Source organism: Centroberyx affinis, unplaced genomic scaffold (genome assembly GCF_046629955.1).
Source record: "Centroberyx affinis isolate AG114_WGS23_722 - 3 ecotype Tasmania unplaced genomic scaffold, CSIRO-AGI_Caff_v1 ptg001654l_1, whole genome shotgun sequence".
Classification (NCBI taxonomy): Eukaryota; Metazoa; Chordata; class Actinopteri; order Beryciformes; family Berycidae; genus Centroberyx; species Centroberyx affinis.
In genome coordinates this window covers 96,986-119,387 of record NW_027280084.1, presented here as the reverse complement: position 1 = coordinate 119,387, position 22,402 = coordinate 96,986, and the positions used below count along the sequence as shown (strand labels likewise).

At 43.5% G+C, this 22,402-nt stretch overlaps 2 protein-coding genes across 3 annotated transcripts in view; both read left to right on the top strand.

Moving 5' to 3' along the window:
- The first annotated feature begins 877 nt into the window (after positions 1 to 877).
- On the top strand, positions 878 to 5,474 carry LOC139651398 (uncharacterized). The gene is given in 7 exon segments (XM_071528294.1): positions 878 to 959; positions 1,170 to 2,359; positions 2,505 to 3,814; positions 3,816 to 3,939; positions 3,996 to 4,924; positions 5,251 to 5,354; positions 5,464 to 5,474. Coding segments are annotated over 7 exon segments (3,750 nt in total).
- Positions 5,475 to 7,708: 2,234 nt separating this feature from the next.
- Positions 7,709 to 22,402, top strand: part of LOC139651403 (sialoadhesin-like) — a 31,979-nt gene continuing 17,285 nt past the window's right edge. For both annotated transcript variants that reach the window (XM_071528300.1, XM_071528301.1), the window contains exons 1-5: positions 7,709 to 7,859; positions 11,599 to 11,892; positions 12,963 to 13,232; positions 21,182 to 21,475; positions 21,981 to 22,250. In XM_071528300.1, coding sequence (XP_071384401.1) covers positions 7,802 to 7,859; positions 11,599 to 11,892; positions 12,963 to 13,232; positions 21,182 to 21,475; positions 21,981 to 22,250 — 1,186 coding nt within the window. In that variant the 5' untranslated portion in view covers positions 7,709 to 7,801. The remainder of the gene's footprint in view (positions 7,860 to 11,598; positions 11,893 to 12,962; positions 13,233 to 21,181; positions 21,476 to 21,980; positions 22,251 to 22,402) is intronic.

Sequence of the window (22,402 nt, the reverse complement as noted above, 5' to 3'; positions counted from 1 at the left end):
GGGATGAGAAATAGGATATTCTGTTTTATTCAAAAGTAGCTTGCTGTTCTTTTCTTTGATGGACATACAGCTGAAACTGTAAATGCTTAAATGTACAAGAATAAATTGAAGCTTACCTAGCGAGTTTCAGGAGCAGGACCACACTTCAACCGCACCTCTTCCGGCATCCCTTAAATACCATCCTAACCTTCTCTTCCCCTTTCGCTCTCGTATTCTGCGCCAGTACCGAGAACAAGCAACTTCGCTCTAAAGCACCTCAAACTATTGAGCTACCTCGCTGTACGAGCAATACAATTCATCCACTCACCTCATTTCGGGCATGGATTTCATCAACCTCTCCCCGTCGGACGATGACCTTTTCGGTAGGAATCAGGACGGCCTAGCCCAAAGCTCCCTCCAGCCCACGCCATCAGCACGGGCAGCAGAAGCCGACAACTTCCCCGTCGCCACGGTGCCTGAAACCCCGCTTACTACGGCCCGAAAGCTGGCCAGGTCGCGGGCGAGCTCGCCTAGTTCAGTCCCTTCCATGGTCCACATCCCGCCCGGTTCATCTCTCCTCAACATATGAGACTACTACAGTTCACCTGACGAATCCTCCGCGTCTCCCAGCCCACCTCCTTCCTCAGGAAAAAGAGGACGAGGCGATTCAAGGCCAATCCATCGCCGTCGCCGCAGTTCTCCAACTCCTTCACCCTCGAGGATAACTCCAGCCCCCCGTCATCGTTCCGCTCATGTCGGCCTCACAACTCGCAGCCGGTCGCAGCGTCACCACGCTCCAGCGAGGTACCCCATCGGCCAGCCTTCATCAAAGATCTCCGACTGGACCGTTGCCACCCTCCAAAAAACTCTAAAGGATAAAGGAATTCCATTTCATCGCATGGACAACAAAGCAAAACTATTCAACAACCTCATGTCTGCCTGCCGTGCCCACCACTCTGTCAACACCAGCGCTCTTCCGGGTGACGTCATCACGCGCACCCCAATGACACGTCACAACGTCAGCCTTCCAGCTTGAAGGCAGCAAAAAGTGCAGCAACAAATCGGGTCATCAGCAAGATCACATTACACCAGGGTTTCAGCAACCACCTTCCGTCAATACCTCGCACAATCAGCCACGTCAGTTGGAGTGCCTCACACCGGAGTTCCAGGACCCTCCACCTCCCATCTAGGTTCTCATCACCAGGACCGGCAGCCTACACCATCCAGGGCAAATGACACAGCACCCCCCGCCATCCAGTTCCAGCATTTGCAACAGCTTACGCTAGCTGGGGCTTCCGGCACCGGGATGCTGGCGCCCCCTGCCGCCTACTTCCAGCAACCGCAGCAGCTCGCTCTAGCCGGGGATTCTGGCACCGGGATGCCGGCGCCCCCTGCTGCCTACTTCCAGCAATCACAGCAGCTCACTCTAGCCGGGGCTTCTGGCACCGGGATGCCGGCACCCAGCTTTCCTCCACAGCTCTCGCTGCAGCAAGTTCCTGCTGCACCTAACTCCGGTCTTCTCTCCCAACCCATTCCAGCCCAGCAGGCAACCGTCAACTTCACCCTGTCTACAGCTAATCCTCCCATTCGTCCTCCTTACACTTTCGCCTCCCGTCCTTCTCCAGTTCCCGCTAATCTACGTAAAAAAATCATCGATGGTAATTACATAGATCTTGCACGCCTTCTCATGCCTTCCCTCCACCAACCACCCGTCGATAGATTCCTTGAAGGACACGAAGGCACCCTTCTCCGCCTGAAAGAGGGAACACCCGCCCGTTCCAGAGAACTTACACCCGCCGAGTTCGCATATGCCTTCTCTCTCTACAGAGACGTTCTTTGCTCTCAATTTCCCACCCGCCGCCAGGAACTTGACGACTACATGGCCACCGTCCTTAATCTGGCCCTCCGTTTCGGAGGCAACGGTTTCTACCAGTACCACATCCACTTCGCCTCCGAAGCTGCCGCCCACCTTCAACAGTTCAACGAGGCCACATACTGGGGCGTTCTCGACACAGAAACCTACTGTTGTATCTTCGCGGCCCGTACAGCCCTTACATGCCCCCTTTGTGGAGCCCCATCTCACCCAGCCTCTTCCTGCTCCATCCCCGCTCGCACCGAGCCACATCAAAACCGAACTAGAGCTTCAGTGTTCTCTCAATTGTCATCAGCGGCCCCACCAGCACCCATACCTCCAAAGCCAGTTTCATCTGCCCCATCCGTCACCTTCCCCATAACCAAGGGCATCGATAAAAAAGGCAGGCCCGTCATGCACCAAGGAGGTCGCACCATATGCAACAACTTCAACGATGCTGGTTGCAACATGTCCCAGTGCCGCTTCCTCCACGTCTGCTCCTTCTGCGGCGGTGGCCACACCCGCCCTGCATGCCCGCACAACCCCACTCCGCAGAAGCTTGGCAGCAGCTCTTCGCAACCACCCCGATCTAGCTTTCATCAAGTTCCTCCTAAACGGATTTAAAGAAGGTTTCCACCCCGGAATTTCCGCACAACCTTCCATTTCTTTCGAGGCCAAAAATCTTCTGTCGGCCTCAAACGAGCCAGAGTTAGTCAATAGCCTGCTCGCCAAGGAAGTTAAAGAAGGCTTCATGATCGGCCCATTTGCTCATCCTCCCTTTCCTAACTTCCGCATCAGCCCCCTCGGTATCGGAACCAGGAAATACTCCGGAAAGAAACGCATCATCATCGATCTTTCAGCACCCCACGGCAGTTCCATCCCTAGCATCAATAGCTTGATTCCGAGCGAGGACTTCTCCCTTAACTACGCCACCATCAACCATGCCATTGCCCTCATTAAACTCGCCGGCAAAGGGTCGTGGCTCTCGAAAGCGGACATCACCAGTGCCTTCAAGGTTCTCCCTATTCACCCCGACTTCTGGTGGTTCTTCGGTGTCTGCTGGCGAGGTGCATACTACTTTGCGGTCAGGCTCACTTTTGGGTGCAAAAGCAGCCCCAAAATCTTCGACACCCTGTCCGAAGCCCTCTGCTGGATCCTGTCCAACAACCATAAAATTCCGTTCCTCGTCCATCTCTTGGACAATTTCCTTATCATTTCCCCTCCCTCATCGCCACCCGCTTCTGGCCTGGTCACTCTGACTTCAGTTTTCTCAGACCTCGGGGTTCCCCTTTCTGCAGAGAAAACAGAGGGCCCCTCCACATCCCTTGAGTTCCTCGGAATCACTCTCGACACAATCCTATTTCAGGCTTCTCTCCCAGTCGAAAAGCTTAATCGAATCAGCCTTCTGATCTCCAATTTCCTGCTTGCCCCGTGCTGCTCCAAATGCCAACTTCTCTCCCTCCTAGGCCATCTCAACTTCGCCCTTCGCATCATTCCTCAAGGGCGGGCCTTTATCTCTCACCTGCTATCCATCGCTTCTTCCGCCCCATCTCTCTTGACCTCCATCTCCCTGGACAGTCCAAGCCGCGCCGAACTCCGTCTGTGGCTCAACCTCCTCGCCAACTGGAATGGGATCACCTTCTTTTATGATGACCATCTGACTCACCCGCATGACATCAATCTGTACACGGATGCCACTCCTTCTGCTGGTTTTGAGGGTTTCTACAACGGAAGATGGTTCGCAACAGAATGGCCCCCAGAGCTCGCAAACGAATGCCAGGTCGCTTCCTCCACTCTCTTCGAGATCTACCCCATAATAGCCGCTGCTATTCTGTGGGGTCATGAATGGTCCCGCAAGGCCATCCTCATTTACTCAGACAACCTCGCAGTCATTGACATAATCAACAAAGGACGCTCCAACTCTCCATCCATCATGCCGTTCATGCGCCGCCTTGTCTGGCACTCCGTTAGTCACCAATACATTGGCAGCTCACGTTCCCAGCCATTCCAATGCCATCGCTGACTCTCTTTCTCGTTTCTCGTTTCAGAAGTTCAGAAGCTTGGCACCTCATGCAGATCCCTTCCCAACGCCGGTTCCTCCATATTCAGCACTGACTTTCAACTTGTAAATCCTGTCCTAATACCCCTGATCGTCGAATCCCAGAACTCCATCATCAACAGCCTATCACCCACAACCCTATCATCCTACTGGACAGCTTGGAAACGTTTCCGCTACTTTCACGTCCAGCATAATATAACCTTCCCGTCATTCGATCTCATCACCCTGACTAGTTTCATTACCTACGCCCATTCCGTGATGGCCATCAAAACACACACCATCAAAGTTTATCTTAGCGGCATCAGCTTCTTCTCCAAACTCATAACCGGCAGTCCAAGCCTAGCCTCCAGCCATCCTCAGATAACTTCACTCCTCAAAGGACTCCTACGTCAAGAGCCAGCAAAAAATCCTCGCCGCCTTCCTCTTGCTGCCGACTTACTGTCAGCCTGCATCCACACCATCCGCTCCAGATACGGCACTCCCCATGTAGCTCAAACCCTAGAAGCCATGTTCCTACTCGCTTTCTTCGGTTTCCTCAGATGCTCCGAATTCACCACCTCAACCGTCCACTTTGACCCACGCCACCACGCTTGCATTTCAGACTTGTCTCATTTTTCAGAAGACACCATGGTATTCTACCTAAAACAAACCAAAACCAATCAATCCGGTCAGCCTACACCCATCTTCTACTTCCAAGCCCAATCGCCACTGAATCCCTTCCAGACTCTCGCAGACTACTCCGCGTTCCGGAAATCCCAGAACACAACACCTTCAGATCCTCTCTTCATCTCCAAATCCGGACAAGTGGCTACTCGATTCTGGTTCCACCATCACCTCCGCCACGTACTCTCCTTGTCCGCCATTTCTCCCGTTCACTACTCCGGACACAGGATCGGAGCTGCCACTTCAGCCTCCCGCAACGGCGTCCCAGAACACTTCATTCAACTCATGGGCCGCTGGTCTTCCCAAACATATCACCGCTACATCCGTTCAGATCTCAAAGATCTCAGATCCGCCCAATCTCATCTCCTTAAGTAACTGGAGGTTTTTGGGGGTCCGTCATTGCCCGGGCGCTGCGGCGGATTCCCCAAGAAGCCTCCCCACAACGCATACGACTACCAGAACTACGCTCATCATCGTCCTCCAATAAATCATTTAAATACATCTTGTTGATTGTGTGGTCCTTGCTAGTGAATTGAAGCTTACCTAGCGAGTTTCAGGAGCAGGACCACACCTCAACCGCACCTCTTCCGGCACCCCTTAAATACCATCCTAACCTTCTCTTCCCCTTTCGCTCTCGTATTCTGCGCCCCACCCTATTCTTTCTTCCTGTTCTCCCTCTCCTTCCTCCTTCTTATAGGGTCCTGAGGGGGTCCGTCATTGCCCGGGCGCTGCGGCGGATTCCCCAAGAAGCCTCTCCACAACGCATACGACTACCAGAACTACGCTCATCATCGTCCTCCAGTAAATCATTTAAATACATCTTGTTGATGGTGTGGTCCTTGCTAGTGAATTGTACATTTTGGTTGGGCCTACCTGTATAAATGTTCCCCTGTGTGGTGTTTTTTCAAAGGGAAGAGCTGAGAAAATAAATTAAGACTAAGATTTGGACATCAACTCTTTCACGAAGCAAATTCAGATCATGCATTCAGTCAGTCAGTCACTCAGTCAGGTAATGCTTAGTGAGATGTCACTTTGTGAGATGGCCTCTAGAGGGCATCTTTGACGAAGAGGTGGCCTCTCGCTGATGGGCTAAATGTCCCATTCAGTCCCATACTGATAATGTAGGCAGGAATGCAGGAAAGTAAAAGTGAATTAACTGATTTGTTTCAAAATTTTGGTTACTGTGACACTGTGTCTTGTCTTTAACCATGTAGTCTACTCCAAAACACTCTCTGCTAATGCTAGCTTCCATTAGATATATTACCTAGTGTGCAAATCATATGTGTTAACAAGCTGACAATATGGTTTGCCAGTTAACAAGCTGACATTATCTAAACACAAAATTGATCAGTTCAAATTAACCATGTCTATTCAATTCTGTTTAAACAGCCAAGTCACAAGTTACAATCAGCTGTTCACAACAGTTACTCAAGAACTAAGGACCTCCAACATGGCAGCCACAGTGTGTTATGTCTGCGCAGCCTCTGTGATGTCTGGGTGCTGTGACCCTGTACCTCCTCACTTGTAATGTTGGTGATCCAGGAATTTAAGCTTATCCTACTGTTGATGTCATTGTTAATGTCTCTAGATAAGTGAGCCAGAATGAATAAAATGTATTATTGTATTATTTTGAAATAGAAATGCTCATGAGGGGGTATAAAGGTGTAATGCCCCCTGATTCACAACTCCTGTATCATAGGCCTACTTTAAAACTACTGACTTTACTTGGTGAGATCTGATATAGAAAAATACATTATCTTCTACAATAATTGGTGGATACACACAAACTCCCATTTGCCACTTCTCTCAACAGCGAAATAATATGGGTTTATTAGTGACATTTTCCAGTCAGTTAGGAGCTTTACCTACCCATCTCACTAGGTGTTGAATAGTATGTTTAGCATTCAGTATGATAGCGGCGCTGTGGTGGCTCAGCTGAGTTGCATGGTGATATATTACCTCTTCATGAATGTGAGTGTTTGTCTATCAGTGTTAGCCCTCTACGAACCAGTAATCTTTTAAAATAGCCTTACATTTTCATGAATTGACATTATTTCACCCCTTAATTCATGTGAGAATAATAAATTGAGCATGCATGAACAATATGAACAAGAGGGTAAATATGACAGGGAAAGTCAGAATTTTCTATAATTTCCAATTACTCTTTTCTCATATTCTCATATTCATATTCTCATGAATTGCATATATCTTGATATTTTTATGATTTTCATTATTTTCATAGGCCTACTGCATATATTTCATATTTTAGTATTTTATATTTATCCAGAATAGGAATTGTCAGTTGTGTTGTGTTTAAATACCCCCATTAGCTCTGTTCTCATTCATATTCTATTGTTTTTTGCTTTATCCTATTACTTTCCCCACAGAGCTCATTTACATTTAATTATATTTTAATTTAATCTGCCTTTTGGTTGACACTTTTACTCTGCACACCTTACAATAACATGATGCCATACTTTTTTTGTGTGCTTCACATAAAGCTACAGGCTCCTGCAGTGTTGGGGAAGCTATAGTTTAAAAGTCTAGTCTAGTCTTGAACAACAGCAAAGCTTCCCCTAAAGACAAATATAGTTTTGTCGACTAAAGTTACTCACGCAAACTGCTTTTAGTACTAGATAGTAGCAGTTCAAACTACTTTGTAAAAGAGACCATATCTACATCTGAAATGTCATATAATACAAAATTATATGACTGCAAAACATGCTGCAAAAAAAGTAAAAAAAAAAGTAAAAAGTAAAAAATAAGTAATAAAAGTAAAAAAAACAAAAAGTCTTTTATTTGAAATTAAAGTCAAGTAATATGTTTCACGTGGCCACAGTCCAACAATTGCCTGTCATAAAGTAGTCAGCAAAAATAATTTTCTTTTATAGCCAAAAATAGTAGGCTACTTGGTTGCCTCAAAATGACAAAAAAGTAGGCTAATACACAAGTAAATACACTCCTCCATGCAACTTGAATCTTGTTTACCAGTGAAATTAAACTTTTTATCTCTTGTGTTAATGAGAGAGAGAGAGAGAGAGAGAAGAGAGAGAGAGAGAGAGAGAGAGAGAGAGAGAGAGAGAGAGAGAGAGAGATCCCTCTGAAACTTTTCTTTCAGTTTCGTTCCAGAAAAGGAACAATAAGGGAGGGGACAAAGCTCATTTCTTATACATGCCAACAAGGCAAGATGAACTAACATCTTTTTTCATATGAAGTTGTTGGTTTTGAGCTCATATTAACCTGTGGAAATGGACAGACGTGTGTGTTTCTGCCTCCTGACACTTTCGCTGTTGGGCTCCGTAGTAGGTAAGCTTGGTTAACGTTACACTTGGAAACGCCCCGGTTCGTTTTCCTTCAAAACGCCATTTTTCCCTTCTTTACTTGTTATAGTAACGCTTATAATAACAATAGAAAACTGCTGACGTTATGTAATGTGGATGTGTTGCTGCAAAAGTGACAGCTTTTATGTGTATTAGTTTAATTCTGAGAAGCGTTCCCTACTAACACAGAGTCGCTGTAGATGTAGATAAACTTTATTAATCCCCCAAGGGAGAAATTGGGTTGGTCACGTGCGCATAGAAGAAACAGATTCCACAGCAGGCATAAATGACACATACAGAAGACAGATCACACAGTCCATAAGAAAACACATAGGATAAATAATTCACTTGCAATTCCAGAGTGTACTCGCCAGCACGTCATTTTAGACGTAACATTACACCTTTTGGAGACATTGGGCCTGATTCACGAAACTTTTCTTAAATTGTTCTTACTTTTGTTCTTAAGAAACATGCCTACGCAAATCCAACGTGGGATTCATGAAGCATGCGCAGAGTCTCGATTTTTGCGTATTCCAGGTGTATCTGATGATGAATGCCACTTGTTCCTTAATTGGATGCGCGTGCCTGTTGATGCTGATTAGCATAGTTAGACGCCCTGGCAACTCCATAAAACGCCTGCTGTCTGAAGGGTCGTGCGCAAATGGAAAGCATTACTGGAGTGGAGAACCGACCCAAGAAGAAAAATTCAGACTCTGAAATAGAAGTGTTGTCGGGAGTGAGAGAAAAAAAATATAGGCTATATACTTTTTTAAAAGTGTAAGCGGTGGAGTGACAGCATCTGAGAAAGAAAACATGGCAAGAAATTACTGATGCTGTCAATGCTGCATCAGAAACACACCTTGAATTAAATTAAAAAGAAACGGTTTGACTTACAGTTAGAATCTAAAAGCGAGGGCGATAGTCTAATTCCAAATAGATGCAGTTTATTAGCTCCAGGCGGACGGCAGGGCGCTGCCAAAATGATTGGAGAAATAATATGGAGACTGTGCTGTCAGGTGTCCAGTCATCAGCGGAGTTGGACACTGGTTTAATTCAAGCAGCATCTGTACTGATGGTAAGCTCAGACTTTAGGCTTTATAATAATATTGCTGCTTTTGACTGTAACTCTTGACAGGAGCTTTCTTCCTGCGGTGTCCAAGCATCCTTCCAGCTCAGTATGCTGCGCTCGCTCTGTGGCGGAGCGAGTGCACGTATGATAATTATATGATCGCTGCTGAGGGGTCTGAAGGTTTATCAGGTGTGTCATTAGCCATGTGGTCAAGGCATAACCTCTATCACTTAAAGACAAACTAGTTAGTCTTGAGACTCTGGTTAATTTAACTTCCATTCAGTCCAATATGCGGCGTGCGTCTCCAGCAGCACCTGCTCAAGACGCACGGCACCCTGCTGTTCTGCAGCACCACCGAGTGGCGGATCCCTCCTGGACAGCTGGAAACCACATGTAGGAGGTTTAGGTTGGCGTCACAAATTAATTGGATGTTTATGGTGTGTTATTGTTCGATTTAAATAGAGGAAAGCGTTTGGAGACGGTGCTTTGATGCGCACAGTCTATTGCCCCTGTGGTAAGATAAGATAGAACTTTATTGATCAATAAATAATATAATGATATATGTATGATAATATATATATACACTATAATTATTAATCACTTTAATCACTCAGTTTTCCAATTGAATATAATTGCACATGAATTTGTTCATATCGGCCTATAGCTTTGTTAATATGGTTATTATCACTAGGCTTACAAATGGACTGAAACACATTTTGTTGTTGATATGAGGTCTGGGACTGCTTTAATAGATTTTGCTTAAAGAATAAGGCATTTTAAGTAGAAACCACTCCATGCGTAATGCCCCACGCATGTTTCGAAGCACACGTAGATTTTGATCGTACCAAAGAACAAATTCAGGTAAGAAAAAAAATGATGAATGCCGAAATGTTCGTGGAAACGTTCGTAAGTACACTTTAAGATCAAATCTGATCGTACGCACGTTTCGTGAATGAGGCCCATTGTTACCACGTCCCTTTGCGACGTCGTAGCAACTTACCATAAAATTCCAGTCACCTGCACCTAAACGTATTGTAACTAATATAACCTTTATAACAAAATGAGGCTAAACTACTAATACTGTAACATTATAACAGGGGAAAACTGCAATGAATCATATTTCCAGGTGTTAATCCAGCATTAATTTATGCATGAAATTCTTTGTCAATACAAAATAGAGAAGAGCATTGGACACACTGCTCAAAAGTTATTTTTCAACCAATTGGAATTGAATATGTTGCTCTTTCCATAGCCTATTATGAAAAACCACCCTTACTTCACCTGTGTACCACAATACACATACTGTAGGGCATATATGGCTTTATAATATCACAGTACATTTATCAATTTAATGTTTTTTTCTGTCAAATATAGCAGCTTGACTGTATAATATTAACTTGAAACCATGCTCTAAATGTTTAGCCATCTTTAATCAGTGTGTGTAATTTGTGTAGGCCTACAACAAAAACACTGACTCAGTGTTTCTTAACTGATACTCAAAATGTATTATAAACTAGTCATGGATAAGTCTTACATAGCCTATAATGCAGAGGCAAAGCATCTATCTCAAAAATCATATTTCCAGCCTATCGCGCAAACAGCAGGCAGTTACCACTCTTTACTGGGACTCATACAAGAGGTTGCACATTTTCAGAATTACAACCCTATAAAGACATGGACACACTTGACTTTAAAGAGTAACTGAACCCCAAACCCAAATCTGTGGAGAAGCCTGACATCTAATGGTGAAAAGTAGGGTACTGAACTGGCCATCTACAATTGGCTGGTCATTGGTGCCAGGTGATGTCACCTTCTATAGAGTACAACAGGTGTTGACATCACCTGGCACCAATGACCAGTCAATAGCAATTAATTGCAGCCTCTGTGATTTGTAAATTGCAGAATTTCATATTGCGATGTCGATTTTTTTTTTGATCGTTTATTTTGTTCATTTTCTTCAGTGTCTTCAGGTGGTTGATACAGCTTACCATGCCTCCCTAAGATCTTTCACTAATTGTAAAGAGTTATACAGTCGGGTAGGTTGGCCTGATCTCGCCACCTGTAGGCTTGTACACTGGTACATCTTAATTCATAAGGCAATTCTTGCCATGCTCCCATCCTATCTCTGTTTATATTTTGCGCGAAAGTACTGGTAAATACTCTTTGCGCTCTCAAGATGTTTTTGTGCTTTCTGACCCAAATGTACGTACAGAGATTGGAAAAAGGGTGTTTATGAATTCTGTGCTTTCTGCCTGGAATATTTTCCTGAATGACTTAAAACTCAACAAGTTAATCTCGCTTAATGCTTGTAAATCCAAAATGACAGAATTGGAGGCTAATTCATTGGAATGTCACTGTTTTAATTAACAAAGTTCTCAACTGTGTAGCGGACTATTCTTCTTCTTAAATGTTCTGTTAGTTTATGCTGTATTTTGCCTACTATGCTTTTATTGAAGTGTGTTCCTATATTTGGTTTTATTGTACTCTGTCTGAAACCATTTGCTCTTGTCTGTGCTGCTGCTGATCTTGGCCAGGTCTCCCTTGAAAAAGAGGTTTTTGATCTCAATGGGACTCACCCAACACAGAAAACTGAAAGGCTGGAAAAGTCTTGTATACTCATTTTCAACTTGATTGATTAATTGTTCTCTCCTTGTAGCCCAAGAGGAAACATCATACCATGCATTGGGAGGAAAACTTGTCTTGGAGCCTGACACTTCTACTGTTTCCAAACCCATAAACAACATCCTGTGGAAACATGGGCTCAATCTGGTGGTGGAATGGTTGAAGGATGTATCTTTGGACTACTATGGACAATTTCGAGCCCGCACAGTCCTGGATACATCGACTGGACAGTTGGTTATCAATGATTTGGCTACAAATGATGGTGGAGTATATTCTGTGGAGTTCAACAACAAACTCCAGAGCAAGAAATATAAGATTATTGTGATCAGTAAGTATGAATGCTGTCCGGTGAAACAAATTTGAAGTGTGTGTTGTTGTGTTTTTGTTTTTTCAAAGTGTGGTCAAGTTACACAATGCATTGAGAAAATGTTTAAATTTTAAGGATAGGTTAAGGGTTAGTGGGTAGTTTTACACTAGGGTTAAGGATTTTTCTAAGTTCAGACGAGAGCCGAGGCCAAATGTATTTTTATTATTACGATTATTTTTTGGGCTTTTTGTCTTTTATTGGAAACACAAGGGGGGAGGGGAGGTGGGATGCGATAAAGGTCTTGGGCCGGATTCGAACCCAAGATGTAGCGTTTACATGTGCCTTAGACCACTGATTCACCAGGACGTCCCGCTAGCTAAATATTTTTTTAACAAAGCAGACTCTGCCTTCTGGTTGACCTGCCATGCTCCCTGCTTTTTATTTCAGTCTCTAAATAAATGATACTGTGTCAAAGAGCTCAGGGAAACCCCCCAAGACTCTATTTTCAAGACAAAATGTAAAGGTGAGGTATTGTTGTAGAGCTGCTGTACTTCGGCAAGTTTGATGCTGCACAACTTTTGCATTCCAACTTATTGTGCAATCCAAACATAAAACATACACACAAACATAAACAACTGGGATATGGAAAATGGACGGTGCTGTACGAAAGTCTTGGGCACATGCAAAAAAAGTGCATTGAGCGAAGATACTTTCAAAAATAATGAAATGAAAAGTTTCTAAGTATTAAAAAAATGTACTATAAAGCGCAATCTACTGACACACTTATGCAGAAAACATAAATAAACATCTAAGACAAAATTTATATTAAAAATCTAGGGTGCCTAAGACTTTTGCACAGGACTGTATAGCGGTTCCTTTTAAGTTTTCAGTATAAAAAAAATGTAACTTGTGCAACTGTGAGCATGAGTAAAGTTGCATCCATCTTGCTCCATTTACCTCCTTCCATTGACTTTACATGCATTCACACTGCCTCTTAATTCTTTTCCATGTTCGTTCAGAACGTAGGGTTAGGGAAAGAAGCTGAATAACTAGAATGACCTAGACTTTTCTCCTGTTTTTTCCATCAACAGGCGAAGTCCAAAAGCCCACGGTGTCCCTTCGGCCACTGGCTTGTACTTCTTCATCAACCCGCTGCACTCTGAGTTGTGATGGAGGCAGCCCAGAGGCTGAACCAATCACCTACAGCTGGAGGACAGATGGAGGAGCCTGGGAAGAGTCAACGCAGCTGAAGGACATCACCAATGATGACAAATGGCACAAGATTAAAAAGATCTCCTGCCAAATGAAGAACCCAGTTAGTGAGGAAATGAGTGAATCCCGTGACAATCTATTCTGGTCAGGTATGTACTATGTGTTCTCTGCACAACAACATGAATAAAAGTATAACACTTTGTCAGCATACACACACTTACAGGATCATCAATTAGAAAAAGCCTTCAGCTCTTAAAACCATCAAATCCATGCTTTGATACGCTTTGACCTACTTTAATCCTTTACTTTCTGCCTCGTTATTCTCAAATTATTCTGATGGTTTTTATGGAAGAGGATTAGGGCCACATGTGAAAAATTTGAGTTCTGAGTTTAAAGTCAGAATTCTGAGTTTAAAGTCAGAATTCTGAGAAAAAAGTCAAAAATGACATCGTCAAAATAAAATGGTTACTGTTCTTGAACCCCTTTGACTACAGGCATAATCATGGTTTTCTGAAAGGTGTGTCAGAGTAACAGAATAACAGAACTAGGTAGACCTAGTGCAAGCCGGGCCTCCTCTTGGCTGTCACACCCTAGTATAATACATGTTCTGTACTGCCCTTGACCTGCTCTATCATTTTCAGTCACATTGACCCCTGGAGACATTTTGAGTTTAATACAATGTTGGAAAGAGGGGCATTTATGCCCCTTTATGTCACCAAACTATGTTTTTGAGAAAAAGGGCCTCAAAGTTTGCAGTCTATTTTGAGACATTTATTCAAATATATTAGAGTTATCATTCAAACATAACATAACATACTAACATTAAATTTCCAGTCTTGAGTGCCCATACACACACAGACATGTCCACACACACACACACACACACACACACACACACACACTTTGAACTTCAACCGCAGTTAAGGCTCACTTGTGTATGGAGATGCACTTGAGCAAACTTATGTGCACACCACACGGATGCGAGGAAGAGTCACCGGTGTCACTCTCAACAGGTCACACATTCACCGGCACCGGAGTTAGAAAGTAGACTATAGCCTGAAATGAAGTCAGTCCACTGAGAGGTGATGTCACCTTCTATAGAGTACAACAGGGGCACGTTCTATCTAAATACGGTGTGCACCGTTTTGCTACGGTTTCCGGGTTGAATGTATGTTTCCTCGAAACGGTGTGAAACGGGCTTTGAGGTACGTTGTCTCTCGTTTGGTGGGTGTGTCAGAGGTGTTACCCAATCAGCAGCAACGTGTATATAAACCCCGTCTTATTAAAAAGGCAGTGCGCACAATGGATCCAACAGTAGTCCTTTACAAATGCGTCCGCTGCAGCTTGGTGTCTGCAACAACTGAACTAATTAGAAGACATGTTTGTATCTTTTGCTATTGTTTGTACCATTGTGGAGTGACACTTTCATAAACGTTTCTACTCCACTGTTCTCTGCTATTCTGGACGGCAAGGGCAGTGACTGTAACATTGAGCGTATTTTGTAGTATTAAACACATATTTAAAGAACGCAAAGAATGGCCTCCTCCGCTGCCGTAGTTGCAACGCTTGCGTAACACAACAGGGTGTTCAAAGGCAAGGCAAGGCAAGGCAGCTTTATTTGTATAGCACATTTCATACACTGGGGCAATTCAAAGTGCTTTACAGGGTGATAAAAATACAGTAAAGGTAAAAGATTTACAATTAAAAAGTGCAAAAGTACAGACAAGAGATACAAAAGATAAAAGACTTAAAAGTAAACTAGTGCAGTTCAAATCAAATGAGATAGAAAGATGAAAGAACACAACAAATACAACAAATACTCCCACTTTTAGATGCACATTGTGAGTGAACCCATATGTTTTTCTGTAATTTTCTTTTCCCCTGTCCTTCCTGATTCTACTCTTGATCTGATATTTACGTCAGATTTCACTGCCTAAGGCAGACGAGAATCATAGATTCTCCTCTTGGTCAAAAACCTCACCATCCAGAGATGGATGAGAATCATACAGGGTAAAGCTCTGTCCCCCCCACATATAGTGTTCACTCATGCGCAAGTAAGCATTACCTGGACAAGACAAATGAAAATTCGTACTTGCCCGTGTCAGCTCTGTTGGGATCCTGAACAGAAAGAGTTAAAATTAAGGTTATTTAAAAGCTGAGCTGAAAAGATACATTTTTAGCCATTACAGGGTAGAGTAGGCAATGTAAAATAAGAAAGTTTTTAGCTTTGACTTAAAAGTGGTCAGAGTCGGGGCCTGTCTAATATCATCTGGGAGGTTATTCCAGGTCTGTGTTGCATGATAACAAAACGCTGCTTCACCGTGTTTTGTTCTAACTCTTGGGACAGCCAGTAGGCCAGCCCCAGATGTCCTAAGGTTCCTAGAAGGTTCATATGGCATAAGCATGTCAGAGATGTATTTGGGCCCAGAGCCACAGAGTGATTTGTAGACAAGCAGCAAGATTTTGAAATCAATTCTCTGAGTGACTGGTAGCCAGTGTAAGGATTTTAGAACTGGTGTAATGTGGTCATATTTCTTAGTTTTCGTCAGGACCCTGGCAGCGGCGTTCTGAATAAGTTGGAGATGCTGAAGAGCTTTTTTTGAAAGCCCTGTGAACAGACCATTGCAGTAATCCAATCTACTGGAAATAAAGGCGTGGGTAAGCCTTTCTAGGTCTTGTTTGGACATTAGTCCTCTGACTCTTGCAATATTTTTTAGATGGTAGTAAGCTGACGAAGTTACCGATTTGATGTGGCTATTGAAATTTAAATCTGAGTCCAGGATAACGCCAAGATTTCTGGTTTGACTCTTAGTTATGAGGGACAGGGAGTCAAGGTGAGAGCAGACATTCTGTTTTTCTTTCTGTGCTCCAAAGACAATTATCTCGGTCTTATCTCTGTTTAGTTTGAGAAAATCTTGCCGCATCCAGTCATTGATTTGTTCGACGCAGTGACACAGAGTTTCAACAGGTCCATAGTCACCTGGTGTAAGTGATATGTAGATTTGCATGTCATCTGCATAATTATGGTAGGCTACTTTATTATTTTGTAGGATTTGGCCTAACGGAAGCATATAGAGATTGAACAGGAGAGGTCCCAAAATGGACCCCTGTGGAACCCCGCAGGTCATGGCCATCTGCTCGGACACACAGTTTCCAATGGAGACAAAGTACTTTCTGTCCTGAAGATATGACTTGAACCACCTAAGGACAGTTCCAGAGAGTCCCACCCAGTTTTCTAATCTTTGTAATAGAATTGTATGGTCCACAGTGTCAAAGGCAGCACTAAGATCCAACAGTACTAAAACAGAGACTTTGCCTGAGTCATTGTTCAGGCGAATGTCATTTAGTACCTTTATGAGTGCAGTCTCAGTGCTGTGATGGGGCCGAAATCCTGATTGAAAGTTATCGAAGCAATTGTTCAGCATTAAAAAGTTACTAAGTTGTTGGTGAACAACTTTTTCAATAACTTTACCTAAAAATGGTAAGTTTGATATTGGTCGATAGTTATCCAGTACAGTTGCATCAAGACTGCTCTTCTTTAGGAGCAGCTTAATGACTGCAGTTTTCAAAGCCGTTGGAAAAATGCCAGATTGGAGAGAATTGTTAACTACAAGTATTAGTTCTTTTGCCAGGCTGCTCAAAACTGTTTGAAGGAAGCTAGTGGGTAAAACATCAAGGCAACAGGTGGATGATTTGAGATCTGACACAGTTTCTTCGAGTGTTTTATCGTCAATGGGATTAAATTGTGTCATACCTACCAAGTTACATCTGGGAGACTGCAGTGATGATGCTTTTTTGTTTGGCATTGAGGAGTTAATCGCATGTCTGATGCCTTGAATCTTGTCATTAAAAAAGGATGCAAACTCGCTACATTTGCTGGTAGAAACTAGTTCTGGGGATATTGGAACCAGAGGGTTAGTTAACCTGTCAACGGTAGCAAATAAGATGCGTGAATTGTTACTGTTCTTGTTGATGATCTCAGCGAAAAATGATTGCCTAGCGCTTTTCAAGTTCAGACTGTAAATATGTCATTTTTCTTTATAGATTTCAAAGTGGAGGTTTGATTTACGCCATTTTCGCTCTGCTTTCCGGCACTCCATGGTGCCTTTTGCTTATTAGCGATCATTTTAACCTTAGCAGGAGCAATGGCATCAATTACATTTGAAATTTTAGAATTGAAGGTATTCAGTAGATCATCAACATGATTTGAAGCTGGGGCAGTTTCAGATTTGAAGGCTTCCATAAAAAGTGTTGTGGTATTCTCATTAATGTACCTTTTTTTAACAGTTTCAGATCTAATGTTGATTTTTGGTGTAATAGACAGATCAAAGAATACACAGAAATGATCTGATAGAGCAACATCAAGCACAGTGACATTTGAAATGTTAACACCCTTAGTAATAACCAGATCTAGAGTGTGTCCTCTAGTATGGGTCGGCCCTTTCACATGTTGAGACAGATCAAACGTGTCAAGTATGGCTGAAAGTTCTTTGGCATGTTTGTCACTGACATTATCTATGTGTACATTAAAATCACCCGTAATGACTACAGTCAAATTCAGTGCAGATAATTGAAAGCATCTCAGTAAAATCATCAAGGAAATGTGGGGAGTATTTTGGTAGCCTGTATATAACTAAATATAGAATACATGGAGAGAATTTCATTTCCATTTTAAACGACACATATTCAAAGGATGAGAATTCTCCAAATGATAACTTCTTACAAAGGAACCTATCCCTAAAAAAGGCACAAACCCCCTCCTTTTTTGTTCTGTCGTGCTTCAAACTCAAATATGAAATTTGGTGGGGTGGATTCAATAAGGATAGCATTCCCATTCTTGGTGTCCAGCCAGATCTCTGTTAAAAACATAAAATCAAGCTTGTAAGAGGTTATAAAATCATTGATTAAAAGTGACTTGTTACACAGGGACCTGATATTAAATAGGGCTAATTTTAGGTTTGTTGGAGCAGGGCCTGAGATACTTGGCTTACAGGGAATGTGAATCAAATTTGTAGGATTGGAAGATTTTACTGTGACCCGCTTATGTAATCTTTGTCTTGACACTGTGGCTATTGTATTTGGGAAGGTTGTTCTCTCCCAGGACCTCAGCTTTCTATCAGATAATTTATGAATAACAGTTCTTGAACAGCAGAGGCCCAGAGTGTCCTAGTTGCTGCCGACACTGATAGCGGTGCGCCGGGGGGGGCGTTGGGGGGGGACAGGTGCGCCGGGGGGGCATTGGTGGACGGCGTATAGGTGATGGCAATACCCGTGACCTGGCCAAGCTGGGGGTGAGTGGGATCATTTTGATCCCAGACTTCACCAAGTCCTCCATCTGGCTTGTGAACCTAAGAAGAGAGACAGGGGAGGGAGTGGATGCTGGAGAGTCAATTTGACTGAGCTTCAGCGTGGCAGCTTTGACTAACTCCTTGATTGGTGAGTGTGGTGGACGGGGGGAGGGGCGGCGTTAGATCCCTGATTGGGACAGAGACCTCCTCTGAATGCCTTGGGTGATGTGAAGCCGAGGGTCAGGTGAGGGGGGAGAGATACAGGCTGTCTGCCTGTGTGTGTAGTCCTTGTCCTTTGCGGTTATCTGTGCATTCTTGTTTTGGTGTGGCATCCCAAGAGCATGACGTAGATTGGCGCCGAGTAATCTGGAACCAGTGCTGCTCGGATGAATCCCATCAGGCATAAAGCGGTCTTTACAGTTCCAAAAGATATTGAAATTGTCAATAAACTTTATCCCATGGGTGAGGCACGCCAATGTCAGCCATGTATTCAGGGCAAGGAGTCTGCTGAAGGATTCGATTCCTTTCCTCAAGGTTGGAATGGGGCCTGAAATGAATACATGTTGCGATTGACAGTCACTCAGCTTCTCCAGTAGCAGGCAAAAGTCTTTTTTCAGGATCTCAGAGCCAGTTTTCCCTCGCAGAATGTCAAAAGATCCAGTGTGAATAATAATCCTCATGTTACTTGTTGGGGAGAGAGGATGACTGGCAACAGCCCTGTTAGCTCTCTGACAGATGTGTCATCCATAGTTAGATTTTCAGTCTTTGCCATTCTTACATGCTTGGTTATAGAGTCCCCAATCAGAATAGTGTCTGACTTATCAGCTGAGGAATTAGCAATATTTCTTCTGGCCCTCGGCTTATCAGCTGTGGAATTAGCAACATTTCTTCTGGCCCTCGGCCTAGCATGTTGATTAGCAGGCCGCATTTTCCGCCTGGAGGTAGCCGGCGCTGTTGAGTGCCTGGGGGTAGCATTACTGTTAGCACTGGGACCAGTGCTGGCATTAGCATTAGCATTAGCATTAGCATTAGCATTAGCTCTGCGGCTAGTACTGGGCTGCATCATGGAAGTGCCGTCATTAGCATTAGCAGTCACTGGATCCGGCTTACTGAGTATTTTGTACCTGTTCTCCAGTTGCAGTCCTGGCCGGGGAGTGTATTGGGGAGAGTATTGGGGTTTCCTCTTGTTTTTGTTGTTGTTTCCTCCGCTGCCCCTACAGCGGACAACGTCCGACCACAGCTCACCAGGAGTAGAGACTTTTGGTCTAGCACCCTTGCTGTGCCAATAGCCCATATCTGTGGCGAGTAGCGGTGGGGATGCCTCCGGGGCCAGTCCACCTTGCGGCTCGGAGATGGTGTCTGTAGCGAGTGGCGGAGGGGATGTCTCCGTGGCTAGTCTATTTGCAGTTGGGTCAACCCAGGGGAGAATGTCAGCTAGGTCCATAGTATGGGTCGTATTGTTGGAGTCTTTACTTTTACCAGATGTTTTTACATGAGGAATGCGGGCTGAAGACTCAAACAGCGTGTCAATGAGCTGCTCATGCTGGATGATTTGGTAAAGAGTAAGAATCCTTCCTTCCAGTTCAATAATTTGCTGTGATAACCGAAGGCAGCCAGCACAGTCAGAGCAGGAGGAAGAGTCATTGACTTTAACCATCGGCATTTTCCCACAGTAACAATAAAAAATAAATAAATAAAAGATCAAAAAGAACAGCAACAGAAAAAAATACTTAAAAATATTTGGTCAGCAGTGAAAAACAGGAAAAAACAGGAAAATATGGCTGAAAATAGATAAGCTGGCAAGGAGCAAAGCAGAGAGCGTCTGGTCAGGGAGAAAGCTGGAAGTAAAGGACCACTGTTTCCGTTTAACTAAACGTTTTGCTACGCTTTGTCGGCGCTGAATGCAGGGCGGGTGTTGACATCACCTGGCACCAGTGACCATCCAATAGCAATTAATTGCAGCCTCTGTGATTTGCAAATAGCAGAATTTCATATTGCGATGTCGATTTTTTTTTTTTAGCCTATTAGCCTAATTGTTCATTTTCTTCAGTGTCTTCAGGTGGTTGATACAGCTTTACATGCCTCCCTAAGATCTTTCACTAATTGTAAAGAGTTATACAGTCGGGTAGGTTGGCCTGCTCTCGCCACCCGTAGGCTTGTACACTGGTACATCTTAATTCATAAGGCAATTCTTGCCGTGCTCCCATCCTATCTCTGTTTATATTTTGCACGAAAGTACTGGTAAATACTCTTTGCGCTCTCAAGTTGTTTTTATGCTTTCTGACCCAACAGAGATTGCAAAAAGGGTGTTTATGAATTCTGCACTTTCTGCCTGGAATATTTTCCTGAATGACTTAAAACTGAACAAGTTAATCTCGCTTAATGCTTGTAAATCCAAAATGACAGAATTGGAGGCTAATTCATTGGAATGTCACTGTTTATAATTAACAAAGTTCTCAACTGTGTAGCGGACTATTGTTTTTCTTAAATGTTCTGTTAGTTTATGCTGTATTTTGCCTCCTATGCTTTTATTGAATTGTGTTCCTATATTTGGTTTTATTGTAGTCTGTCTGAAACCATTTGCACTTATCTGTGCTGCTGCTGATCTTGGCCAGGTCTCCCTTGAAAAAGAGGTTTTTGATCTCAATGGGACTTCCTGGTTAAATAAAGGTTAAATAAAAATAAAATAATATCATGGAATTTTCTCAACCTAAGGAATGCAGGTTTCACCCAACACAGAAAACTGAAAGGCTGGAAAAGTCTTGTATACTCATTTTCAACTTGACTGATAAATTGTTCTCTCCTTGTAGCCCAAGATGAAACATCATACCATGCATTGGGAGGAAAACTTGTCTTGGAGCCTGACACTTCTGCTGTTTCCAAACCCATAACCAACACCCTGTGGAAACACGGGCTCAATCTGGTGGTGGAATGGTTGAAGGATGTATCTTTGGACTACTATGGACAATTTCGAGACCGCACAGTCCTGGATACATCGACTGGACAGTTGGTTATCAACGATTTGGCTACAAATGATGGTGGAGTATATTCTGTGGAGTTCAACAACAAACTCCAGAGCAAGAAATATAAGATTATTGTGATCAGTAAGTATGAATGCTGTCTGGTGAAACAAATTTGAAGTGTGTGTTGTTGTGTTTTTGTTTTTTCAAAGTGTGGTCAAGTTACACAATGCATTGAGAAAATGTTTAAATTTTAAGGATAGGTTAAGGGTTAGTGGGTAGTTTTACACTAGGGTTAAGGATTTTTCTAAGTTCAGACGAGAGCCGAGGCCAAATGTATTTTTATTATTACGATTATTTTTTGGGCTTTTTGTCTTTTATTGGAAACACAAGAGGGGAGGGGAGGTGGGATGCGATAAAGGTCTTGGGCCGGATTCGAACCCAAGATGTAGCGTTTACATGCGCCTTAGACCACTGATTCACCAGGACGTCCCGCTAGCTAAATATTTTTTTAACAAAGCAGACTCTGCCTTCTGGTTGACCTGCCATGCTCCCTGCTTTTTATTTCAGTCTCTGTAAATAAATGATACTGTGTCAAAGAGCTCAGGAAAACCCCCCTAGACTTTTCTCCTGTTTTTTCCATCAACAGGCGAAGTCCAAAAGCCCACGGTGTCCCTTCAGCCACTGGCTTGTACTTCTTCATCGACCCGCTGCACTCTGAGTTGTGATGGAGGCAGCCCAGAGGCTGAACCAATCACCTACAGCTGGAGGACAGATGGAGGAGCCTGGGAAGAGTCAACGCAGCTGAAGGACATCACCAATGATGACAAATGGCACAAGATTAAAAAGATCTCCTGCCAAATGAAGAACCCAATTAGTGAGGAAATGAGTGAATCCCGTGACAATCTATTCTGGTCAGGTATGTACTATGTGTTCTCTGCACAACAACATGAATAAAAGTTTAACACTTTGTCAGCATACACACACTTACAGGATCATCAATTAGAAAAAGCCTTCAGCTCTTAAAACCATCAAATCCATGCTTTGATACGCTTTGACCTGCTTTAATCC